At 37.7% G+C, this 25663-nt stretch overlaps 13 protein-coding genes across 13 annotated transcripts; 11 read left to right on the top strand and 2 right to left on the bottom strand.

Moving 5' to 3' along the window:
- Positions 1-152: 152 nt before the first annotated feature.
- On the top strand, positions 153-637 carry FDP41_009858 (uncharacterized protein; the record flags this gene model as incomplete). Its single annotated transcript, XM_044713861.1, has 2 exons — positions 153-275; positions 482-637. 2 exons carry the CDS (start codon positions 153-155, stop codon positions 635-637), a joined length of 279 nt encoding a protein of 92 aa, XP_044556351.1.
- Positions 638-878: 241 nt separating this feature from the next.
- FDP41_009857 (uncharacterized protein) lies at positions 879-2535 on the top strand (the record flags this gene model as incomplete). The annotated part of the gene is made up of 2 exons (XM_044713860.1): positions 879-1515; positions 1577-2535. The coding sequence occupies 2 exons, from the start codon at positions 879-881 to the stop codon at positions 2533-2535; spliced, it is 1596 nt and encodes a 531-aa protein (XP_044556350.1).
- A 144-nt stretch (positions 2536-2679) lies between these two features.
- FDP41_009856 (uncharacterized protein) lies at positions 2680-4602 on the top strand (the record flags this gene model as incomplete). Its single annotated transcript, XM_044713859.1, has 1 exon — positions 2680-4602. The coding sequence occupies one exon, from the start codon at positions 2680-2682 to the stop codon at positions 4600-4602; it is 1923 nt and encodes a 640-aa protein (XP_044556349.1).
- A 104-nt stretch (positions 4603-4706) lies between these two features.
- Positions 4707-5228, top strand: FDP41_009855 (uncharacterized protein; the record flags this gene model as incomplete). Its single annotated transcript, XM_044713858.1, has 1 exon — positions 4707-5228. One exon carries the CDS (start codon positions 4707-4709, stop codon positions 5226-5228), a length of 522 nt encoding a protein of 173 aa, XP_044556348.1.
- Positions 5229-5671: 443 nt separating this feature from the next.
- FDP41_009854 (uncharacterized protein) lies at positions 5672-6817 on the top strand (the record flags this gene model as incomplete). The annotated part of the gene is made up of 1 exon (XM_044713857.1): positions 5672-6817. The coding sequence occupies one exon, from the start codon at positions 5672-5674 to the stop codon at positions 6815-6817; it is 1146 nt and encodes a 381-aa protein (XP_044556347.1).
- Positions 6818-7889: 1072 nt separating this feature from the next.
- On the top strand, positions 7890-9233 carry FDP41_009853 (uncharacterized protein; the record flags this gene model as incomplete). The annotated part of the gene is made up of 1 exon (XM_044713856.1): positions 7890-9233. One exon carries the CDS (start codon positions 7890-7892, stop codon positions 9231-9233), a length of 1344 nt encoding a protein of 447 aa, XP_044556346.1.
- Positions 9234-9497: 264 nt separating this feature from the next.
- Positions 9498-11521, top strand: FDP41_009852 (uncharacterized protein; the record flags this gene model as incomplete). Its single annotated transcript, XM_044713855.1, has 2 exons — positions 9498-9796; positions 9958-11521. The coding sequence occupies 2 exons, from the start codon at positions 9498-9500 to the stop codon at positions 11519-11521; spliced, it is 1863 nt and encodes a 620-aa protein (XP_044556345.1).
- A 1408-nt stretch (positions 11522-12929) lies between these two features.
- On the top strand, positions 12930-15470 carry FDP41_009851 (uncharacterized protein; the record flags this gene model as incomplete). The annotated part of the gene is made up of 1 exon (XM_044713854.1): positions 12930-15470. The coding sequence occupies one exon, from the start codon at positions 12930-12932 to the stop codon at positions 15468-15470; it is 2541 nt and encodes an 846-aa protein (XP_044556344.1).
- Positions 15471-15831: 361 nt separating this feature from the next.
- Positions 15832-18308, bottom strand: FDP41_009850 (uncharacterized protein; the record flags this gene model as incomplete). The annotated part of the gene is made up of 2 exons (XM_044713853.1): positions 15832-16133; positions 16190-18308. 2 exons carry the CDS (start codon positions 18306-18308, stop codon positions 15832-15834), a joined length of 2421 nt encoding a protein of 806 aa, XP_044556343.1.
- A 343-nt stretch (positions 18309-18651) lies between these two features.
- FDP41_009849 (uncharacterized protein) lies at positions 18652-20442 on the top strand (the record flags this gene model as incomplete). Its single annotated transcript, XM_044713851.1, has 4 exons — positions 18652-18738; positions 18846-18914; positions 19012-19774; positions 19931-20442. The coding sequence occupies 4 exons, from the start codon at positions 18652-18654 to the stop codon at positions 20440-20442; spliced, it is 1431 nt and encodes a 476-aa protein (XP_044556342.1).
- Positions 20443-20546: 104 nt separating this feature from the next.
- Positions 20547-21317, bottom strand: FDP41_009848 (uncharacterized protein; the record flags this gene model as incomplete). The annotated part of the gene is made up of 2 exons (XM_044713850.1): positions 20547-20676; positions 20767-21317. The coding sequence occupies 2 exons, from the start codon at positions 21315-21317 to the stop codon at positions 20547-20549; spliced, it is 681 nt and encodes a 226-aa protein (XP_044556341.1).
- A 201-nt stretch (positions 21318-21518) lies between these two features.
- FDP41_009847 (uncharacterized protein) lies at positions 21519-23533 on the top strand (the record flags this gene model as incomplete). The annotated part of the gene is made up of 2 exons (XM_044713849.1): positions 21519-21903; positions 22038-23533. 2 exons carry the CDS (start codon positions 21519-21521, stop codon positions 23531-23533), a joined length of 1881 nt encoding a protein of 626 aa, XP_044556340.1.
- A 156-nt stretch (positions 23534-23689) lies between these two features.
- On the top strand, positions 23690-25652 carry FDP41_009846 (uncharacterized protein; the record flags this gene model as incomplete). Its single annotated transcript, XM_044713848.1, has 4 exons — positions 23690-23891; positions 23982-24070; positions 24131-25501; positions 25578-25652. 4 exons carry the CDS (start codon positions 23690-23692, stop codon positions 25650-25652), a joined length of 1737 nt encoding a protein of 578 aa, XP_044556339.1.
- Between the last annotated feature and the right edge of the window lie 11 nt (positions 25653-25663).

Here is a 25663-nt window from a genome sequence, read left to right as displayed (position 1 = left end):
GATCTCAATAACCAAGGGAATGTAAACTGAATTTTTAGAGATTGGATCATCTTGGAATATCGTTCTCTACTTTCTATATAGAATAATTGAATGAAGGTCTGTTTTCAACCATTTGCTAAACAGCTTTGGGAGAGAATTTTCAAAAACAAAAAATGAGAAAATTCACTGCAAGCCTCATCCAAAAGCACAACACAGCTTTGTACGGAGTGTTGCGTTGCCAAAATTCAATCATCAAGAGATTCAATTCGACATCGTCATCATCGGGTCATGGAGAGGTAGGTTGGAATGATGATGGTCCTATTGAAAATTCTTGAATATCATCACCATTGGAACGAAACAACAATAATAACAAATGATTTATCATCAACGTTATCATTTCAATCATCATCGAATGATAATAACATCATTGGAATTACCAAATTAATTTCTTGTTAATATATTAACACTGTTTTGATTGGAATTTTTGAACTTGGATGACCAGAAACGCACATTCCCAAAAGTTTCGAACCTCCAAGACAAGAGAAACATTAAATATGCCATGCTCATCTCCTTTGGACTCCTGGGTGTTTATGTCATTGAGAAAATGCTTGCTTTCAAACTACCAAAACCATTGGTCGGAGATCGTTATCAACAATAGATTCTGGCTTACGATAAATATTTCATCACATTCAAGAGTGGATTTAAAATTAGGACAGTTATATTATTCAAACAAGTGGATTGTATTTAAATTCGATGACATTGTCAATTTGATTAAACAACAACAATAATAATTATTATTTTAATATCTACCGTAGTTTTTCAGACTGCTTCAAATGTCACTCCAGTTATTTCATAATGGAAACAACTACAACGTCTTTGGTTCATCAAGATCCAGAAAAATGTCAGCACAACCAACGGAACAACAGCTCCCTTCCAACACACCTTCTTCAACACAACAACAACAACAACAAACAACGGAACCACAGATTCCAACTTGCACATCTGCAGCTTCCGTCTCTCCATCACCGCACTCTGGTTCACTTCCTCCTCCTACGTTCAAAGCAACTCCTCTCTACACGATCGATCTCAATACTCCTCCTCGCCAACGATGGCAACCCATCGTACGGGAATATCTCAACCAAATGAAACCACTGAAAGAGTATATCGATAAGATGGCCCAAGAACAAGCCGGTTGGTTCGGCCCATTGGGAATGAAAATTTCAGGATGGGCTTCACAACAACTCTTGACCACCGTCTCGGATTCGATCGTGGAGGAATTGAAAGGAATTGCTGAAATCACTCAACCAGCATTCGGCCTCTCCTACAGTGACTTGTTGAATTTAAATTTGGGATATAACTTTTTAGCCATGTGTTCATCCATTGCTGTGAAAGAGTTCATCAATAACAGCAATAACAACAAGAATTCATCATCTTCTTCTGAACCATCAGCATCAACAACATCAATCTCTTCGGAGAATTCAGCACTCGAAGGAGTTTATCATTTACGAAATTTGGACTGGGATTTAGAAATAGCAGGTAAGTGAAGAGCTCTGGAAAGTATTAAGAGTAGTAACGAATAGATCCGTGACATTTCCAGAGCCTTTTCGAAATTTGACCATCGATGTGGAATTTGTGAGAGGTTCCGAATTGATCTATCGTGCAACGACATGGGTTGGATTTAATGGATTTCTAACGGGCATGAGATATCGTCAATTCAGTGTTGCAAGTGACATCAACAAGAACAACACGACCTCTGTCACTGCCACTCCTTTCAGCATTTCACTCAATTACCGAAAGAACAAAGGAAGCAATGAAATTGTTGGCTTTGTGAAGAATGTGTTGGCCGGTTTTATGAATTACTATCCTGCCGAGTACTTGATTCGAAAACTTTTGGAAGAGGCCGATTCCTTAGAGACTGCATTGAGATGGATTGATCATTATCCCATCATGGCTCCATGTTATTTGGTCGTATGTGGAGAGGAGGATGCGTACTTGTTGAGTAAGACCCGTACAAGTGATTTGAATCGATTGCAATTGAATCGGGAAATGAAGAAGATGATGGACCATCCTACACAACAACAACAGCAACAACAACCAACAGAACAACACTCTCCAACAAAATTACCTCAACAACAGCCACCACAGAGAGCCTTCCTCGTTCAGACCAATATTGATCACTGGGAAAAGAGTGTCGATCCGGAATGGGCTGGCGAGGATCTTCTCCTTCATAATGCCTTAGATCGGAAATGTGCAGCTCAAGCCTTTCTCAGCCAACACATTCAAGACTTTTCTCAATTGAAATTGGTTGAGAATACCACTCAGGAACAACTCTCCAAACAACTTTACAACTCACAACTCATGTCCAACAATATTCATTTCCGCAACATTCCCTTCAATACTCCCTATTTCAATTTTCTCATGCAATGTATCTCGAATTATCCGAACTGCAATCAAGAAACAGTCTATCAAGTCATTTGCAATCCAAAGAATAACTTTTACTTTTCCAGAATCATTTACAATCCACCTACGGATCCTTCCAATAATTATTTGTATTGAATTGCAATCTTAGGGTGGAATGAAGTAGAAAATTCGAGAATTACAATGAACAACCAATAAATATTGAATCATTCTTGTTGAGGTTTGAATTGTGTTCTTACTCGAAGCTTTTGAGAAGTTCAAATTTTTTTTCAACCCAAAAAAATGCCTCGAAGCGTTGCTGCCAATTCGCATTTCATTTTGAATGCCAAAGCGAAGAGCATCATTGAAACGTATCATGAGAGCTCGGATGAAGAAGATGCCGGAATGGTTACACGAAGACAAGCTAAACAGGATTTGATGTTTACAAAATCGAAAAACCAAAAAGATGTAAATCAACAAATTATTGATGCCTTTATTGAGAAACATCCCGAAATTGCTGTGGCCAATAGACAAAAGTTGGAACAACAATCATCCACTGATGGAAATGATATTGAAGATTCCGTACATTCCATACAGAAGAAGATTAAAAAATTAAAGAAGAAACTTGAACAAATCGAGAAGGAGGAGGAAAAACTTGAAAATGCCGATACCTCATTAGGACAAGAAAATGAACAACGTTCCAAAAAGAAGAGAATTCTGAAAGAAATTTCACTCCTCAAAGAAAAACTTATTGTGAAAAATTCTCAACTCAAGAGAAAGAAGAACCAAGAATTCAGAGAGGGAAAGGAAGAGGAAGAAAAAGCAAAACAACTCATTGTGAAAACCGTTGTGGATGTCAAACAAAAGCCAAGTCAAGACGAAGAGCAAGAAAATTCCAATATTGCTTTGAATGGAATGGATATTAGCGACGATCATCATGCCGAGGAGGAAGAGGCAGAACAAAACTCGGCCAACGGAGAGTCAAATGAAGAAGGAAGCTCAACAACAAGTACCAATAATCCTATCACTTCTACTAATACTATCACCAATATGGATGCATCAAAATCGACCATTATCAAGCCTGCTACTGAAAAATCATCCAAGGCAAGCTTAGAGTCATCCAAGCAACAGCAACACAATTCCTCCCTTCCAAAAAAGAAGGTCTTGGTTGAATATGTTCCTCCATACACTAGAAAGAACTACACCGTTACGATAGCCATCCCAGGCTGCATTCTGGACTCAAACATGTCGGACGAACAAAAAACTCTCATTTGTACCTCTATTGCAAGAGCTTGCACATGTTTCAAAGTCAATGAAATTATCATCTACAATGAAAAGGGAGATTTACTCGATACCTCAAACTTTTTACCAAATATTGAACCTCCTGTAGTGACAGAAATGAAGGAAAAAGCAAAATATGGAGAGTCAAAAAAGAAAAAGCAAAAGCAAGAGGACTACATTTCACTTGCCATCGATAAGCATGTGTATTTGGCGAACATGTTATATTTTTTGGAGACACCACCTTATTTGCGAGAAAAGCTCATTCCAAAACTGAAAATGTTGAAAACAGCCATGTCCATGCCACAAGACATTCTCGATAGTTCTCATCATTTAAATGCCATGGAAATGTCACATCCCTACAGGGAGGGCCTCGTATTGGAAGAGGGCAATCTTGTATATGTTGGCCACTCAAAATTGGTAAAGCTGAAAAAAGCTGTACCACCTGGTTTGAGAGTCACTGTGGAAATTTATAACACACAACAAGGATATCATGAGGGAAGAATTGTGAGCTCAGAAACTCCTAAACAAAAGAAAGGTCTCTACTGGGGCTACAATGTTCGTCTTGCGTCATGTTTTAGCGAAATTTTCACTCAATCACCCTATAAGGAAGGTTACGATATGATTGTGACACACGCTGAGTTTGGTAAAAGCATTGACGCAAAGGATTATGACTTGCCAAGCTTTAAGCACCTGTTAATTGTTTTGGGAGGAATGCATATCATTTCGGATGCCATTCAAAACGATGTGAATATTGTCAAAAACTACAACTCTAGAAATTTATTTGATCAAATTATTAACTTGTGCCCAAATAATGGTTTACGGTCTATGAGAATTGAGGATGTGTTGACTCTTGGATTGGGAGCACTTCGAAAGAAAATTGATTTTAATCTTCCCCCAGCTGAGGTGCCTCAAAAAGATTTATCGAATTTCTTTGTGTCCAAATAAAAAAGGATGATCGCTGTTCCGATGTTCGATGAGAACATTGTATATTGCAACTAGTGGAACATTGATCAGCTTGAAGGGTTTCTTTGCATGATATACTTCGAAAGATGGGCCTCAATGATGTCAAACAAATGGTCTGCGACATTTTGTGTCAAATTTCGTTTCTCGAAAAACAAGGACTGATTCATAATGATGTGAAACCTGAAAATATTGTGAAATATGACGATCATTATTTTCTAATTGATTTTGAAATTTCAAAGAGATTCGATTATAACAAAGAAGAATATCGAAAATCAAATGGAAATTGCACAGGTGATGGCATTCCCTTAAAATCAAAGTCTCATTCTCCAGGATATCGTGCTCCAGAAAGAGAGGAACATGATTTAATCTCTCCAAAAAGCGATATGTTTTCTCTTGGGTTTGTCATTTTACAATGCTTTGGATTGAGCTATGAAAAGATTCATGACACAAAGAATAAAACCATCAAAGATGAAATTAAGGATGAACTGACAAAAATGTGTGGCACTGATTCAGTCTTTTGTGATATTGTTTTGAATTTATTGGAACATGAACCTGAAAAGAGAAAGTTACCAGTTGGACTGTTAACACGGACTTTGTACAGACTTTGAAACGGTTGTGAATTACTTCTCAAAAGGGAAGGCATTCAAAAACAACATCTTCCCCCCAAAAACACTCAAACTAGTATCTGTAAAGGATTTCATATCAAAGATGAATAACCTCACCAACACTACAAGACTCCATTGAATCCACAGATCGAATGTCACCTTGCAGTTTACTTGGGCCTGCGCATTAAAATTCCAAAAGCTTTGATTTTTTTCAAATTCTTTAAGTTTTGCACTGTTGAATGAAAGGACAAAAATGAAACAAACACGAAAAAACAATTGATTTGGATCAAATTCGCACATCGATTTTGAATTAATTTCCCTTGTTTTTGCTTGATTTCATGGTTTTTTCTTGTTTTCCTCGAATTTTCACTTTTTAATGCACAGAGTCAACTTGAAGAAAATCATTGATGATTCAAGCTTTTGGGAGAATCGAATTCTTTTAAAAAATGAAGAGAAGAGAAAATCCAATCACAACAAACGCTCATAAAAAGCAAAAACATTCATCATCGGAAGAGACCTCTTCTTCGGAACAACCATTGAAAAACATGAAGAACAGCACTCGTCGTGAGAAAGTTTCAGATGAAGAAGAGGTGAAGGAAATTAAACCACCAATGGTTCCCACCAAACACACAAAAAAGCCTCCTCAAAAACTCTATTCCAAACAAAATAGATTATTTAAAAAAGATGAATCAAGTGATGATTCATCTTCTTCTTCGGAATCTTCATCATCAAGTGATTCCGAAAGTGAAAATGAAAACTCAACTTCTCAACATTTGAAAAAGCCAGCAGCACGTCTCTTCCGAAAGCATGATTTACCGACGGAAATGACCATGTCCGTTCTAGAAAAGGAAGAAAATTTCAAATTAATGAATGGCGTTCGAAATGAAATGGAATCACTTCAACCTCAAACACCACAACAAGTCTATTTAATTAATGGACTCATGAATTCCTTGAAAAAATTTCAATTCAAAAAGTCGATTGATGTGCCATTCCTTGCTTTGAAACATAATGAAACAGATGATAACGATTGTTGGTGGGATTTTAAGCCTCTTTTCCCATTTCTGTGTTCGCCTTGTGAGGAGAAATTTACCAAGGTAGCACAACTTGGATTTTTCAAAGTTTTTGACATTACCAAACCCATTTCATACCACGTGAATATCAATGGACTCGCTACTAGTTTTGAGGACATTTACGAGTCATCAGTGAATGCATACCGATACTATGGAACCTACAAACAAGAGAAACCCAAATTGACCTTCAATCAAGTGGTCATTTATATGAAAATTGTGTTCCTGGATGCTAAATTGGAGCAAAAAGTGTTTGAGGTGAAACCACACCATACGATACAAGTGAACAACTTTCGAGTGACAGACAATAGCGGAAAGTTAATTCCAACCGTGCAATCGTGCTCCTTTTCAAGGATCATTCAACCTTCTCAATTCATGGATCACCTCAAAAGTGGTAAGGTTTACGGCGTAAAGATACGAATGCAAGCACATTGTCCTGATTTGAAAGAAGGTGATGAGTACAAGGGAAAATTGAATATTTCGTGGGATGATGACAGTGAAGTGAGTATGATCATGACTAATTAGTGAAGATGACCATCCACTCTTAAATGCCGCAACCCTGGCAAGTACAGCTCATTCGAAAACACACAACAAGAAGGGTAGGAATGAAGAAATTAAAAGGTTAAGGCCACCCTATGAATTGCAAAAGGTGTCAATAGATTCAATGACAGCAATTGTCCGTTAAGATTCGTCGCTAATCTCTGATATTCAGCTATAGTGAGTACTCACATTATTCCTAATCCTTCAATCAGATTCATCAAAATTAAAATTGAATATTGGATTGAATATGGTGATATTATGTAATAAAATATTCATTTCTTCAAAGATATGATATTCATTTCTCTCCAAATCAACATAATATCACCATATTCATACATTGGATGACATCACCACCAATCGCATTTCACCGTAAGAGTCATCATCCCATGTTCTTTAAAAGAATTTTACAGCATCCCATCATCCACTCTTCATTTTCTAGTACATTCCCTCTGTTTTCGCATGAAAATTAAGACATTAGATATTAGGAGATGACGCCCAATTTGATGGCGCCTTGATGGGCTCCTCTCAATCGAGTGCTGACGATGATGCAGAGACAATATTCCTTCTTCTTCTACACATAGCCGTCGGTGACTTAAAACGTGCATGAGCCGCTTCTCCATCAACCCACACTGCTTAACACAATACCAAAAAAAACAACGCAACCCCTTTGACAACGACAGGAGGAATAAGGTTTTGAAAGCGCCAACGCTCAGAGAGAGATAACGAACACCAAAATTTGTCGACAACATTCATACCACCAATATTGTTCTAATTGGAAAGACCACCCATATCGTGTGACCCGCTCCCTGTCATTCGTTGGTTCGTTTGAATTTTACACAAGTGTTTGCATACATACTCCGCCATAAGAATCAACACCATATTCCTCTGTTTGTTTCTTCCCTTCCGTTGTTTACTTGATTATTATTGTTATTTGAAAATATTACAAGGCTTACTGTCAGTTGTCAAGACATCATCACTGCCACAACCATCAATTACCAATCTGTAAGAACATACACTGTCAATACCCGACTACCCTCTAGATATTGTACATTAATCAATGCTCGTTCAAACTCTCCCATACTCATCATCCTCTACATCTACCATTACTGCTGTAGATACAAATCTCCCATCATCACAAATGATAACCACCACAACGCCCACTTCAATCCCCACCATCTTCAGTAAGGCACCTAAAGGTTCCCTACAATCCTTTTACATGTTATTAGGAGCTCTCGATTATATTAACGACGCTCAAGAATACCCAAGACTAAGCACTCGAATGCCAAAGGCCATGTCCTCCTACTCAAATTCCTTGTTGCAACAAGGGGAAGACGAGGAACAAGAAGAGGACCATGTCATAGACGAAGAAGAACAAGAAATCATCAAGAAACCAACATTATCATCGACTCGTAGAACAAGAAGAACCTCTCGTCGTCGAACGTATCATCTCGATGAAGACTATGTTGAAGAGGATAACGAAGAAGATGCCTCAGCAGAGCTTGATGTTGCTGATGACGACTCTGAATGGAGTGAAGAAGAAGAAACATCGACAACGACGGCAACTCCTCGCTCCTCTTCAAACTCTTCACAAAGTCGTGCCGGCAATCCATCATCGAGTGCTTCTTCCTCAAACAAGATTCAACATGTGAATAGTGAAGGCCTTCAAACCTGTGCTTGCTGCAAGAGAGACTCCACCGTGGTGAGTTTCCTCAAGAATTATTCCATCCATCAAGGAAATATTCACAATTATCGAAATTGTTTCCCTGAATATGATGTCGTTCCAGGAATTTCTTGCATGACATGTTATCACAAACAATGGAGATATACCAAAGGTCTCTATGATCCGAATAAGGCACGAAATGGAGCTGTCAATAAGAGAGAAGGTATTCAACGAGGTGGGAACAAGAACAAGTCCTCTCAAAATGCTTCAGATGCTCAATCCACCAACTCGTCATCATCTTCTACCAATTCTACATCATCCAAGAGAAAACGTTCTTCTTCTGCCTCCAACTCACAAACTTCACAAAAGAGAAAGAAAGGAACCGAAGATGTGAATCAAGAAGGCACAATGACCACTCACAATAATGAAGAGATGAATCATCTCAGAGATGACACCTCATCCACTTCGTCCTCATCCAAAAAGCCACGCAAGCTTGCCAAGAGAAAAAAAGAAACAGTGAATGACGAATTTGTCACAGCAACATCGAACAGCATTTCCATCCATCAAACTTCAAATGTGATTGAAATGATGCCACCAAATTCAAACAAATTTGTGGATGCGTCGGTGGATGTGGCACGAACAATTCCCACACCTCAAGAGTATGGATTTCCTTCAACCTCAACAAGCGGTATGATGATGATGACTCCACCAGTGGCTCATCATTCACAGTATCAATTTTGAGAGAGTTTCAATTTTGTCGAGTGTTTTCATAATAAATATGTTTATATTTCTAGTGTAAGAAGTATTCATATTAATATCTGTTGTCTCTCTTCAATGTATACATTGACCAAAAACACGTACACAAGAACTTTGTGGTAGATCCTAGCAACATACGAAAATATGCATTCAATAATGACCTTTGAATGGACGGAGTTGTCAAAGGAACTTGTTTTTCATAAATTCGACAAAGGTTCAACAAAAAATTCGAAAAAAAAGAATAAAAAAATGAAGAGCAACAACAGCCTTTTGGTCCTCTCGAATATTCTTTCACACCTTTCATCATCAGAAACAACAACACAAATTCAACAACAACATCAAGCAAAATATGCTTCCGACGAACATGATGACAAACACAGTGCTCATGACGGAATCAATAAGCAATTTATAGAGGAAATTTTTGAATCTGGAGAAGACTCACAACGACAATTAAAAGAATGGATCAAGGGAGTCTATGAATTGGAAAAATCAGGAAAAGATTCATTGATGGCTCAATCATCGGGAATGAATAAATTATTGGTGGATGGGTATGTTTTTTTGAATGATGATATTTCCGAGACATGATTTACTAATGATGATCTTGTTCATATGTATACTATCCCAATCCTGTAATCTTTGTAAAACATATGATACACATAATAATATGATTCTTTCGCAATTAATCTACTACTCTCAAAATGGTGATTAGATTTGATGAAGAACAAATATGGAGTCAATTGGAAACATTTCATAAACCTCTTCTCAAGCAACTTTCAAATAATATTGAAAACAAATTACAATCTTTGGAGAGTATTGTGCCCGAACATGTTTTGGAATACTTATTAGAAGATGATTCGGATGACGACGAAAATGAAGATGGAATGAATGACCAAGAAATTGACGAAAGAGCTCTGCGGCGAGCCATGGCCAATGATGATGATGACGAAGAAGACGATGAAAATAATTTTGACGAAGAAAATGATGGGTCAGATGATCATCACACCTCGAAAAAGAGTCTCACAAAACCCTCATCTATTCACGATGAAAGATATTATATTGCAGATAAATCGGAGGCGGAAACGGAGGAAGACATTAACAAATTTCTCGAAGTATTGGAACAAGATATGGATAAGTTGGATGAGATGGATTATGACATGAATGAACAATTATTAACTAATAAGGAATTGAGGAAGGCTTTTGGAGAGCTGTATGGAGAGGAAGATGAGGACGACGAAGATGATGAAGAGTACAATGATGAAGAGGATGAGAGTAATGAATCCAAAACTCTCAAAACACCATTCGAACTCGAGCAAGAACGATTGCTAGCCAAAATGGAAAAATTAGAAGAAAGGCACGTTGCAGATAAGGAATGGCAAGAAATTGGTGAAGTCGATGCAAAGAAAAGACCAAAGAACTCTCTCGTCGAGGAAGGAAAATTGACATTTGAACATGCACACAAGGCCAAGCCAGTCATTTCCGAAGAAGTGACCAGAGATTTAGAAAGCATTATCATTAGTCGAATTGTGAGTGGAATTTTTGACGATCCTGTAAAACCAGAAGAGAGCGACAAGAACGAAGATTTAAAACAAGACGTGCAATTGGAACATGAAAAATCCAAAAAATCTCTGGCGCAAATTTATGAAGAAATGTATCTCAAAAAAGTTGAAGGAGTTGACATTGAGGAAGAAAAGAAAGAGGATCCAGTGGTTAAGGCAACCAAGCAAAAAATTCTCAAACAAGTTTCAGATCTTCTCCAAGTACTCAATCAAATGTCGACCTTCACCTACGTGGCTCCACCTCGAATTGATCTTGAAGATGAATCAGAATTGAAGAGCGTGACAAATCTCGTGACTGGAAAGGAAGAGGGTGAGAAGAATGCTCACGAAATTCTTCCCGCTGTGAAATGGTTACCACAAGCCAAGGAAGAAATGTCAGAACAAGATAAGAAACGAAAGAGAAGACAAATCAAAGAAATGACCAGTAAGAAGAGTAAGAAGGCTCAGGAATTGGTTGAGAAATTAAATCCTGGTGCCTCTGCTCATGCAGCCAAGCTCATGGATGACATTGACAAGAAGAAGGAAAATGCCAAGAAAGAAAAGGCTACCAAACTCGAAGATGCCTCTGCTGTTGGCTCAGACAAGATGTTTGGCAGTTCGAAACAATTCTTCAACAAGATTCAAGAAAATATTCGAAAAATTCATGGAGCTAAGGAAGCTAAAAAGGAAAAGAACGGCCTTGTGAGTCGAAATTCTTCATCTGCTTCTAATGAATAACAAATCTTTTATAACGTTTCATCAAAAACTGTAGATCATTGTTGACATTTGTAACACAAGCCATCATGATTGAGGCAATTACAAAAAAAATACCATGTCGGCACATCCTACACCCTCAACCACACAAATCTTGTCTTTTGCTGTCAATACTCGAACCTATGATGCAATGTATAATGAATGTGAAACACAAACTTTTATGACTTTTATTAATGCCTTAATCGAAAAAATTGGTTTCTGCAAAACAAAACCCTATCACCTATTCCTTATGAAAAATTGGCAAGCATTGTTGATGTGTTGAAAGATGTTCGAATGACGCTGGTTTCTTTCACAGAGATATTTGACCTGATAATATCGTACGCACAACATAGGAAGACTATGACATCATTTTGTTGGATTGGGGATTTGCAGAAGAAGTAGAAGAAGAATATAGAAATTTTTCTATGTTTCAAGGAACATGTTCATTTTGTGCTTTTGATTTTGCAAATGCATACCTTGAAAACCGCCCAATTGACTTTAAGAAGGAACATGACATTTCGAGCACAACTTATTTGTGTGTAGAGAGCTGTTGTTTTCTCATGACAAGAGGATGTAACATCTCCCAATATACATTAATAGAAGATTGGGATTTGGCAAAATCATACCTCAATTTTGAACAATTCCAATTGCTGTATTATTATTTGCACAATAACATCTATGTCTTTCCAACACCATCTCATAACACAAATAGGTTTTCTTATGAATTGCTCGTTATTGCAAGCCATTCTAGACTTGGAGTCAACAAAATCTTCTATCAAAATTTTGTTGCAAGTTTGATTGACCAAGATTGGATTTGCTCGAAAAAAAATTTTCTCTTGTTTCTGCGTGCTGCCTTTCCGAGATTGAATCTTCCTCAACAAGTTTCACCAGAGCAGCTCTTGTGAACAACCGTTAGTTGCGACTCTTGAGAAGGTACGGACTGGTCTTTATTCCTCCAATTTCTTCTTCATGAAAGACGTATTGTTCTTTACGAAGGACGCGTTATACTTATTGGACTAGAGAACCATTAGGGCAGCAGCATCATCCGCACATTTTCAAATTCCGTCATCTTCCTCTCTTATTGTAGTTGAAATAGAGAGATACCCATCACTTGTGAGCGTGTGTGTTCTTCTTCAAGAGAAGAAATTACATCTTTGCAAATATTCACTAGTGGAACAACTCGAAGAACTCATTACACTCTTCCTGCTTCAGCAACACCAATTTTTGGTGGTCATTCACAATATCAAGCAGTTGTAATAGTAGTAGTAGCAGCAATAGTTGTTATTGTTATCAAAAGAGTACTCTACCATTCTTGTTGTCATCCTGTTCCTTCTCTGAGTATTATTATTATTGTTATTATTACTCACTCTCATCGGTGTTCATCTCCAAAATCATGATGAACAGTAATAACACCAACGGAAACAACGGTTTTCAATCCTCTGCCATTCATACTCTTCAGAGTATCATTAATAATGGCAACAACAACAACAACACCAATGTACCATCACCATCACGAATGAATAATGCTCATCATCATCATCACGGTAACAACCACATGAACAACAACAACTCTCAAGCCCCCATCGGTAGTGAAATTAAACGTACTACCACCCCTTCTAACAATGAATATTTCGGCCTCTCCATGCAAAGAGCTATCAGTGCTCCTCCTATCATGACTGAACTTGACAGCAATAATATTTTCGCTTCTCAATCCAAATATTCTCACCTGTTTGGTGATATTCGTTGTGAGTCAGACTATGCAAGTTTCTACAATTCCTACTCGAACAAGGATAAGTTACCAACGCCATTGGAGATGGCAAACTCGTTGTTTTTCAACTCTCCAGCAGCATCCTATGACATGTTTGGAAAGAACAATAGCAACCACAACAGCAACACGAATCATGGCTATTCCTCGTCTTCGACCGCTCCATCGGCCTCTTCCTCAGGTGCTGTTCATCATCATCTTCACCATGCCAATAACTATGTTTCTCATCATCATCAGATGCAGCCTCATCCACAGGGAAGCTCCTCCTATCCAATCATGCATCCTCAGGCATTTGGAAATAATGTTAACAGCAGTACAGGAAGCCCTGGACCCAATAACAATGGAATGATGATGGCTATGGATTGGAATATGCAACAACAACAACAACCACAACAAGCAAATCTACCTCCTCAACATTTCATGAATGGAATGACTTTTGAACAACAGCAACGACTCTTGCTTCAGAGCAAACAAATGGAAGAGCTCAACAGACAGCAACAAATGTTAGAATATAACAGACAATTATTGCAGCAGCAAATGCAACAAAATAGTACTACTGGCAGCAACAATGTCTTAGTCATTCAAAAGCCAACTCCTATTGGTATTGGAGGTGGAAGTGGAAACAACAGCCCATTGATCCAACATCACCATCTTGGTGGAAACAATGTAATCATTTCATCACCCACTCAAACTCTTCCAAACATGATGTTTATGGGAGGAGGACCTTATCAGCAACCACAACAAGTGCCCAACAATGTTATGATGGTCGTGGAACCATTAAGCAGCCCAACAACCATTGGAGCCAGATCGTCACCAAGTAGTAATCAAGTGCATGGTACAGGCACAACTAGTGCCACTTCAATTCCGCCTGCTTTCAATACGGTTGTTGCAAGCAATTTAGTTCCTCCTGGTAGTGTCAATAATTCTCTTCACTCTCCAACCATTGTGACTGCTTCTCCAATGAGCAATGGAACCGATCACAGCACAACTACACCAAAATCAAGCTCTCCATCCGGAGGGGACTCATCCGATGAGTCATCCTCTACGAGCAGCTCACCAGCCCTTTCCACTAAGAAGAACAAGTCTAAAAAGAGCGGACAATCTGGTGGTCATAACAGCGGAAAAGAGAAGGAGCTTTCTGAAGAAGAAAAGAAGACGATGAAGTTGTCAAGCATTCAAGACGCTGTTGGAAAAGTTTACAGTTTGGCAAAAGATCAATATGGATGTCGTTTCTTACAAAAGAAGCTCACAGAAAACGATCAAAGTCTTCAAATTATTTTCGATGAAATTTATGGCCATATTGTAGAATTAATGACAGACCCATTTGGTAATTATTTGTGTCAAAAATTGGTGGAACATTGTTCAAACGAGCACAAGACACAAATTATCAAGGCAGTCTCAAAAGATTTGATTAACATTTCAATGAATATGCATGGTACAAGAGCCGTTCAAAAGCTTATTGAATGTCTCAACGCACAAGATCAAATTTCTCAAATCATTGAAGCTCTCAAAGACTCTGTCGTTCCACTTATTAAGGATTTGAATGGTAACCATGTGATTCAACGTTGTCTCCAGCAACTATCAACAGACAATAAGCAATTTATTTACACCGCCGTTGCAGGACGTTGTGTTGAAGTGGCAACACACAAACATGGTTGCTGCGTGCTTCAGAGGTGTATCGATCATGCTTCTGATTCTCAAAAGATGATGCTCATTAAGGAAGTGATTACCCATGCATACACTCTCATTCAGAATCCTTTTGGAAATTACGTGGTACAGTATATTTTAGATTTGGGCGACGATTCTGTCAATGAAAAGATTATTGCCAGATTTTATGGACATATTACTTCTCTCTCTACAAACAAGTTCAGTTCCAACGTAGTTGAAAAGTGTCTCAGAATTGGTAATGATAGGGTTAAAAACATCATGATTGAGGAAATTTTAGAGGACAAGAATTTATCTATTTTACTGCAAGACTCTTTCGGTAATTATGTGGTTCAGACAGCAATTTCCATTTCTGATCATGACCAATTTCAAAGATTTAACACAGCTGTTAAGCCATATCTACCACTCATTAAGAATGCACCATATTACAAGAAGCTTGAAAGCAAGCTGAACAGAGCACCCAAGCATCCAAGTTCACCATCTCCAAAGACCAAGAACAAGTAGTTGCGAAAGGTATCTTCTACACTTTTTTTACATTCATTCACAAACATCATCTATTTGGGGCAAACACAACTCTTGTTTACACAAGAGTATTTACTTTGTACAAGATTGTAACATACACTGTACAACAATATCAACAACATTTTTTCGTGTAACGTAGCTCAGTAAAATTTCCTCTTTTATTATCATATGACCGAACATACTGTCATTTCAACCTGAAATTCAATTTCTGCTGATATTGACCAGCTTGATCACAGGGCTACCGTAATGCAATTCATTCCAAGCGAGAACTCCAGTCCTTTCGATCTAAAATAAAACACCTTTCGTTGGTCGAACAAATTGTCCTCTCCGAAAGTCGTAGATATTACAAAACAGAACAATAATTATTATTATTACTAACGACAACAACACCATTATTTGAGGGCTTTGAGATAATATTTGTGTACTTTGGTTGCCATTTAAATGAGACATATTTGAAAAGTAATTTTGGAGCATGAATGATATGGAGAATAGGTTCTTGATTTGGATCAGTACTTCTAATGGAATGTATAATTATTTCCCTCAATTTAGGAGCAGATAACTCTACACAAATATTAAGGTTTTTCAGATTTTCCAAATAAAAGAACTTGAGGTTTAGCATCGACCTATTGCCAGTAATTTTGACATCTTATAATTTACATTTCATTTTGGAAAAATTGGTAAAATTCCAATGCAACACTTACTTGTCGATGATACCATTGACAACTCTTCCAGCGAGTTCGTTAATTGATCCAAATCAATGTCAATATCCTCACTATTAGACAATCTTATAGTTTTCAAATTAGGAAATCCAATAAATGACAATTTAGAGGCGCTTACTTCCAGATGTGTCAACGAATTGCTTGAACAGAACTCTTTTCCAAACTTCAATTTCGATACAGAGCACAATGTAGATAAATTTTTGTACTCTTTCAAAACAGATGGTACATCTATTCCTTGTGAATGAGTCACGAGTTTAGTAGCCAACTTTGAGAGCACTGAAACTGTTGCGAAATCCTTTTTGGAATTCACCATTCGTTGCTCAATGATATAAGTATGTGAAATGCTCAATGTACATCTCAAATGATTAACGTTTTTGAAACTTGAAATAATATCGAGCAATTTGGTTGGATTTTCAACAGTACAATAAATATACAACCAATCTAGAGTCATGTTGTGACTGTTTTTTGGTATCATATCTGATAACTGAGGCGAGTTGTAACAATTCAGAACGGATATTGTTTTTACATCCACAGAAATAAATTCCACTTTTTCAGGAAGTATTAATTTCCCGCAATAATCTCCAACAATGGATATTTGTGAACTGCTGTTGGAGCATCCAGAAATTGCCACAACACTAAAATACTTATTGTGGAGAGAGATGTGGTTTGTTTTTTCAATATAGACTCGTTTCAGAGAAGGGCAATTTTTGATGGAAATGTCTTCGAGTTGACTGACTTGAACAATTTCGAGAGAAGGATGATTTTCGATGGAAATCTCACGAGTGGTTGAGTTGAAAACAATGTCCGTGTCTGAAAGAGAAATGGTAGTTATCCGAGGATGTTGGTCAAACCAAAACGAATGGGCATACTTGCAATATCCAAATTTGACAGATGTCAAGTTGGGAAAGTTCATCATGTCTTGAGAATTTTCATGGATGGTGACAATATCTGCCTTTTGAATGGATAATTGTTCAAGAGAGGGCATTGAAGCCTGATCAAAAGTCAAAGGCATCATATCAGTATATGAAAAATTAAATTCTTTCATGTTTGGAAATGTGACATTTTTGAACACGAGAGATTGCCTCACATTATTCAAGGCAAGTTTTGTAAGATGACCTAATTTTGTGCCAATAGAGGTTGCATTCACGACACATGGGTCAATAATCAAGGAAGTTAACTTGGGTAAGAGTGGAGAACGTTCAATTTCCTCAAATTTAAATCGATAATCAATCTCGATCGAGTTCACATTTTTCAATAGAGGTTGATTCTTTGTGAGTGTTTCTAAAAATTTAGAGTCTGAGTATTTTGGAGAGAAGGCAATCGATGTGATTGTGTCATGATTTTTGATGAGAGACATGAGTGTCACACTATCAAAATACACACTCACATGTGAGAGATTTTTCCAACATGTTTCCTTTGAGATGTTCAAGTGATCATACTGATTGGTCTTGTCTGAAAAACTATAATAAGCCAAATTTGTGACAGCAGGAAATGTGTTGACAATCAGATCTGTCCATGATGTCATGTTCGCAATGCTGCTTTTGGTGTGGTCATTTGTCAAGTCGCTATTGCCATCTAGGACATGTTTCAACATGCAACTCACTTTGAGCTTTTTGATATATTCTGCCAATCCAAGTCCTTCCAGAAAATCAATTGCTATTTTCATTCGTTCTCTCTCAGCCAACATGATTAAATGTTCATCAGCGAGACAACTCGTCCAATCACTAATTTTGTTCAAGTAACGAAATAATTGATCTGATTTTGCAAATTCCGATAAATCAAGAATAATCATCTCATTCCAAATATACTTGTTATTCAAAATCTTCTCTCGGATGGTCCTATTAACAAAAGCCAACGGAAAAATATCTACAAGATCATCAATGGTGATGGCATGAGTCTCTTCATCGCTCATCAACAAATCTTGTTTCTTTAAATTCCTCTCTACAAGATTGGTTTTTGAATATTTCATAAAAAAGGAACAAATGTGTGCAATGACTTCTTCTGGAAGATTGGAAAAGAGATCGGAAGAAGAAAAAGGAATGGATGCTGAATGAGTTGGTGATGTGGCTTCATTCGGAATGGATGATGAATTTAAAAGCATTTTTTGAGATGATGGTTCAGATCCTGATGGCGAATTGTTCAACAACAAGTTCCAAGATGTTCATTTTGCTTTTGAGTCTTGTGGATTATGTTTTGCGTTGTTATCTTCTTAGTTGGCTTTATCTTTGAGTTTAAATGTTGATCATACCCAACTAAGCATTACATTCTTGCTTATTAGATTCCTCAATGAACGATTCAGTAATGAATTTTCCAGAGAGGTAAATGAAGAAAAAAAAATTGCCGCCAAAATCAGTTCAACAGCACTACAAAAAATAACGACTAAAAAAAAATTGAGGTTGGTCGTTCCTTCCCTCATCTCGTCTTGATACCTGAAAACGGAAAGGATGAATCGTTTCAAACTCAATCAGCTTATTGGTGCCGGAACTTATGGAAGTGTGGTGAGAGCAGTGAATAAGGAAACAGGAGAGGTGGTAAGTGTAGTTGTATTGTATTCGGTTGGTGATCTTGTGGCAAATTCTCCTTGCTGAAAATTTCATTATTTAAAAATGCATAATGATGGATCATGACGATGAGTTAGGTGGCCATCAAGAAAATAAAACGAACGTATTCGAGTTGGGAAGAATGTATCAAACTCAAAGAAGTACAGGTATGTTGATGAGCGTGATTCCGAGAGGTTGAATTGTGGTTGTCTTGATTTCTGAAATACGACTCTGTTCATCAACACGACAACGAGGACTCTACAGACCCTCCGAAAATTAAATCATCCAAATATTATCAAACTCAAAGAAGTCATTCGTGAAAATCAAGAATTATATTTTGTGTTTGAGTTTATGGAAGCCAATTTATATCAAGTCATGAAGGATCGCGACAAACTCTTCTCGGAATCCAAGATTAGGAATATTATTTATCAGGTCCTTCAAGGTCTTGCGTACATGCACAAGAGTGGATACTTTCATCGTGACATGAAACCAGAGAATTTGCTCGTTCATAGAGATACGGTAAAAATTGCAGATTTTGGATTGGCGAAAGAAACTAGGTCACGACCTCCCTTCACTGAATATGTCTCTACAAGGTGGTATCGTGCACCAGAGGTTTTGATGAAGTCACAAAATTACAATTCACCGATTGATCTATGGGCTGTGGGTGTCATTATGGCCGAGTTGTACACGTTTCGGCCTCTCTTTCCAGGACGAAGTGAGCCAGATGAAATTTTCAAAATTTGCTCTGTGTTGGGGACTCCAACTCGGGAGACCTGGGAGGAAGGCTTAAAACTAGCTGCCAGTATGGGAATGAAATTTCCTCAATTTGTTCCAACCCCGTTAGAAAATATCATTCAAAACGCCAGTCATGAAGCTATTCAACTCATGACAGATTTATTGAAATTTGACCCAATGAAGAGACCCACTGCAAGCCAAGCCTTGCAATATCCGTTTTTCCAAGTTGGTATTTCAGTTCCAATTCCTCTCAAGTACAATATTAATAGTCGAGTACAATCAGGTGTGACACGTAAGTATAGTATACCTGATAATAAGGGTCCATTGACTTTTGTTTATTATATGTATTTTATGTGTTATTGACAACGATTCTTTGGCATGTCTACCTGATATTATTAATTTCGTTGCCTCATGCTTTTTAAAATTTTGACTCCATCTATCCACACAGGAAATAATAATAATGAAAACCAAAACAATGCAATCACACAAAGTAGCAGTAATAATAACAACAATAATGGTGATGAGGTTCTTCCATTATCAAGTATGAATAATTTTGGAAACAACAAGAAACCAGTCATGAATGTACAGTATCAAGGCGTAAAGTCTTATCCTCCTTACGCCAATCAACAAGGTGGGCTAGCTCACCATCCTCAACCACAACCAATAGTTCCCTTTCCAAATTACAGTACACGATCTCCAAACTCTAATAGCTCTTCTTCAGCAGCAACCTCCAATGGAAATAAGTTATTTTCTTACTCGCGATACAAACCAGGTGTTCAGTCGAGTGTAGATAAGTCACAAGTGACCTCACGAGATGGACGAGGGTCCTCCCGTGGTGGAAGCGGTCTTTCTCGAAAACGTCTCCAACCGAGAAGGGTTGAAAATCAGCCAAGTCATTATTCGAGCAATTCTACACAACAAACTCCACCCTCATCCTTGTATGACTTTTCCAGAAAATAATAAATACAATCTCTTTAATTGTTGCAATCAAGAAAGTTAAATTGAAGTTTTTCATTGAACTTGGTTAGCATGTGATCTTAATTTGGAATAGTTTCATCTTGGCACTAATTCTGATCAAATTTTAATTCCACCACGGTCATTTTGGCGTCCTTATTACCACGAAGACCTTTGATATATCGGGTATGTTTGGTGGGATTAGTTCCGGTTTCTTTAGGTGTCTGGGTGTCCTTTTCTCTGAAGAATGTTTTGAATGAAATAATTGTTAAATTCATGTCAATTTAAAGGCGTCACATCTTTGAAATCCATCAAAACAAAAACACTTACTTTTTGAGATATACTTGACAATCGTTGTCTCTCCTGAAATGCGACTGAATTGTTTGCGCCTTACTGTCCTTCTTATTTCGTAGATCTGCTGCTTGAACCACATTCTTTCGTAATTTCCATTGAGAAAATTCATACTTGGGATCAATGTATGATTCGATCGGATGAGTTTCCGTCTGTATCTCAACTTCTTTTGCAAATTTGTTGGACTTTGGTCGTGGCAGATCATGAACCTTTGTTTCCTCCTTTGAATTTTCGGAAGTTGCAAGAGAATAATTGTCATTATTTGAAAACTGCTTATTCAAAACCTTCCCCGAATGATTACTTTCAGGAGATGATGTTCGGGTACGAATTGCGTTTTCCTTATCGGTGGAAACATCTGTTGTGGATGCTGTTTCCGAATAATCTGTTTCAGCTCCCGAAGTTGTAAAATTTGGGTCTTCTCCAATAGCATGTGATTGTTTATTCTTTTCATCTTGCGTGACCTGATGATGGCTAGCTCTGGATCGAGTGGAACTGGTGGTTGATTGTACAGAGGAACCTCTTGAAGACATTTTTTGAGGAGTAAATTTGAAGCACAAAAACGAGGGAAACATTTCCCGCTCCCTGAAATTACAAAAAAAAAATCATTTCCTTTACCAATCTTGCATACACTGGAAACTTTTTGAAACGTTTTTTGATTTTCATCATCATACACAACAGCAACGATTATTATTGATTAGAATTGTATACAAATTATTATTGTATAAAAAAACATGTCGGAAGGAAACAATGCTTTGGAATTGGAACATGTGATTGGATTTACTGGAAAATATGGACATACCATCTCCATTCACCCTCGGAATAGTAAATATATTTTGTATCCTATTGGAGGAGTGTTGGTAGTGGGAGATATCAACGATCCTCATAATCAACAATTTTTGACTGAACACGACGAAGAAATTACTTGTGTGGCCTTGACCAACAGTGGTCGATTATTGGCCACCGCTCAGATTGGAACAACAAAGAGAAAGGGACAAATGGCCACAGTCATTGTTTGGGAATTGGCAAAAAAGAAGGTTCTATTCAGGATTGAGAGTCATCTTAATAGAGTTATGTCTTTATCTTTTACTCATGATGACAAGTTTTTAGCAGTTTCAGGTAGGTGATCGGTTTTGTAAAAGAAAAATATTGTCATCCTTTATTGCTTTGGATACTGTGAACGATGTTGCAACATCATGACGCCTATCAAATTTCATACTATTATTATTTTGAATGATTGTTTGAACCGATAGACGGCTCGGGAAAAGTTTCCATATGGGACACACAAACTGGACAGTTGGCTGGAGGAGCGAAAATCGATCGGCCAGCATTCTTTGTCACTTCATCACCACTCACTCCCGATTTCAATCCAAGAAGACCCTCCTATACTTTTATCATTGCCACCGACAATTCGATTCAAGTTTGCTCATGGGCCTACGAAGCAAAGGCCATGCAATTTGTTCTTTCGACTCGAATCTGCCAACTTCCTGGAAGAATTGCAGGCTTTCAAAGAGAATACCTTGAAGCATGTATTGACGAGAGCGGCGAATTTTGTTATGCAGGAACAAAAACAGGAGAGATTATGGTCTTCAATATTAAGAATGCAATTTATAGAAACTCTATTCAAGTCTCTTCGAGTGTTATGTCTCTTTGTAATGAGAAGGACATTTTATATTGTGGCTGCAGTGATGGATCACTGAAAATGCTTCAAGGCAATGACACCAATTGGAAAATTAAGAAGGAAACAAAGCTTGTAGGAAGAGTGACCTCTTTGAGTTTGCATTCCGAACAACGGGTATTGATGGCAGGAACTGACAATGGAAAAATTTATCGCCTCAATGTGGACACTCTTGAGAGCGAGCTCATTGAGGAGAGTCATATTCGTGAGGTGACAGACGTTGCTTTTTCGAGTGAAAAGAGCGATCAATTCTGTTCATGCTCTTCCGATGGAACCATTCGAGTTTGGGATTTAGAAAACTATTTCACTCTCAACACCTTTGTAGTGGCTACCCAAACCTCAAAACCTACGTGCATCATTTATGTGGGAGAAAAGGTTGTAACAGGTTGGTCCGACGGATTTATTCGATGCTTTAACACGAAAACAAATCAACAAGATTGGCAAATTGTCAACACCCACAAAGGTGGAGTCACTAGTTTGGACTGTGATGGTAAGATTCTTGTGAGCGGGGGCCACGATGGTGTCGTGAGGTTATGGTCCATGAGAAATCAGGAAATGTTTGGACAATTTTCAGATCACACCAAACCTGTGACTGGAGTGAAAATTGATGTTGGTCAAGCTCATTTACTGCATACCACTAGCATGGATAAATTTGTCTACACCTACGATTTACAGAAGAATAAGAGAATTGTTTTCCACTCCATTGCAGATCGATCATGCCCAGGATTTACTGGTATTTCACAAAGACTGGATAATGAACTTGAGGTGATCACATGTGGCAGTGATGGAAAAATTCGTTTCTGGGACATTGATTTTCCAGATCAAGTAGACATGTTCGAAGATAAGAATACTCAAATAAGCGCTATTAGTGTCAGTCCCAGTGGAAAATATTTGGCCTCTTGTGGAAATGATGGACTCGTCAAAGTTTGGGATATGAAGACGAAACAAGTGATTGGAAAAGGTTCATGTACAGCTGTGGTTTGCAAATGCTCTTGGTCACCTGATGAAAAACAAATTATTACTTGTGCCGTTGATGCCTCTATTTCAGTATGGAATTTTTATTTGGATTGACATGAATAAATTTTCAATAGTTGTGCCTGTAAAAGACAGATTAAGTTCAACAACACACGATATTATTGGGATTACTTGCAAAGTGGGAAATTTAAATCCCGCCAAAATTCTACAAAAGTAGCATTGAAAAAAAATTAACCAAATCTCAAACCCATCATGACGAGTGCACTTCTGTCGAACAATCCCCAATTAATCGAACTCAAAGAGGTAGTTTCTCAATCGCTCACATGTGCCGGAGTGATCGGAAGGTACAAGGCGCAATTGAGGGCAAGTGTCTATGATGTCTTGCATGGAAGACCTCGCGGAGAAGTGTATTTCCAAAATCAGAAAATACAACAAATGAAAAGTAATTCGGAAAGTAGGTTGAATTGGTGCTGGAATTGTATTTGGAATGAGAACTTGAACACTGTGTCTAACAATGCTTGTTCATTGAATGTTCAAATCATAGATCACTTATTGTCACAATTAATATTGGAATATTTGGATTATTTTGATTTGAAATTCACAAAGAGTGTCTTGTTACCAGAAGCAAATTTGGTAGGTTCTCAGTGACTCTGTGAATTTAAATTTAAATCGTTCATATGAACTCATGTACAGGAGCAAGAGGATCGAGAGAGTGTTCTTGAAAAGTTGGAAAATTCTTCACATCATCATGTCACATCAGATTTAGGCACACAAGAACCCTTGTTGTTGCAACTCTTTACTAAATGGTTGCACAATGTGGTGGCCACTACTTCCGAGTCAGTGTCACCTCAACTCCAGCCATCTGTACAACAACAGCAACAACCAGAATTTCAAAAATCTCCAACACTTCCAAGAAATCTGGAGAAAACAGAAAATCCTCCAAAATCAACCTTAAACAATCTTGATACATCCGAAAACTCATCTCCTAAAAATGCTCTCAACCAATTCACACAGCAAGGAGTGTCCACCAAAGAATCTGTGATTGCTCCCACCACCGTGTCACCTTCACTTTCTTTGGATGACTCGTTCGAAGAAGAACAATTAAGCTCCACCATGAAAAAACGAAAAAAGAAATCCAAGACAAACAATGATGCATCAATATCACCCCCACTGAGTGATGGAAGCAAATCTCAAGAAAGCAGTCCCTCAGAGAACACTTTGGCCAAGGATGCTCTGTCTCAAAAATTGCCACCCCTCAAACCATTGGTTGGATTGAAGACACGCGACTCGTCATCACCTCCTCTCGAAAGTGTGAATATTTTGAGTAGTGGTGGTAGTAGTACTGGTAATAGCTCCAATATTTCTGTTGGAATATTTAATAATAATGCCAATACCAATTTGGGTTCAACCATCATGGAAAAGAAGCATTCACCCAAAGAGTCCACCTTCCTCACCAAAGCATTCGACGACTCGGAGCTTGATATTTCTGATATAGAGCCATCTCCAAAGAGTGAAAGAAGTAATCATAGTCAATTAAGCAATCAAAGTCCAAAGAGCAATCATAGTCAGCTCAGTACTCACAGCATTCATAGCACTCATAGTCAAAAGAGTAACCACAGTATTCATAGCGAGCATTTGAGTGAAAAGAGCCTTCACATTACTCACAGCATTCACAGTCATAAAAGTAATACCAGTGAAAAGAGTAACAGAAGTGAAGAGAGAGGTGGTGGTGTTGGTGAAAAACAAAGACATCATCATGAGGAAATGAGTAGCTTCCATTCATCGGATCATCACAATGTTGTTGATGATAATGTTTACAATTTTGACGAAGATTTTGGAGATATTGAAGGAAACTATGCCGAAGATGGAGACTTTGGAGAGGATCATTTCGATGGTGACACCTTGGAGCATCAGCATGAACATGAGGACGATGAATTAATGGGGGATCATCACCAAAACGATGAAGAAATTTCTGGCTTCTCTGGTTCCGAATTTAATGATAATTATTCAGATGACTTTAAAGATTATGAAAGTAATCCAAGCAATCAAAGTAATCATTCATTGGTAAGTTGTGATGGTGGTTTGTAATTATGACAATTTTTTTGTTGATTTTCATCAATTCAATCATATTTATTCACAGAATGAATTTAGTGACCATACTGCTCATTCCGAGAATTTCGATGATGTTGAAAATGTGTTAGAAGATTCCTTCTAGAAAATCCCATT

The sequence above is a fragment of the Naegleria fowleri genome (assembly GCF_008403515.1).
Source record: "Naegleria fowleri strain ATCC 30894 chromosome Unknown tig74, whole genome shotgun sequence".
Lineage (NCBI taxonomy): Eukaryota > Heterolobosea > Eutetramitea > Acrasida > Naegleriidae > Naegleria > Naegleria fowleri.
The sequence above is the reverse complement of the archived record's forward strand: the minus strand, read 5'-3'. Positions and strand labels throughout refer to the sequence as shown.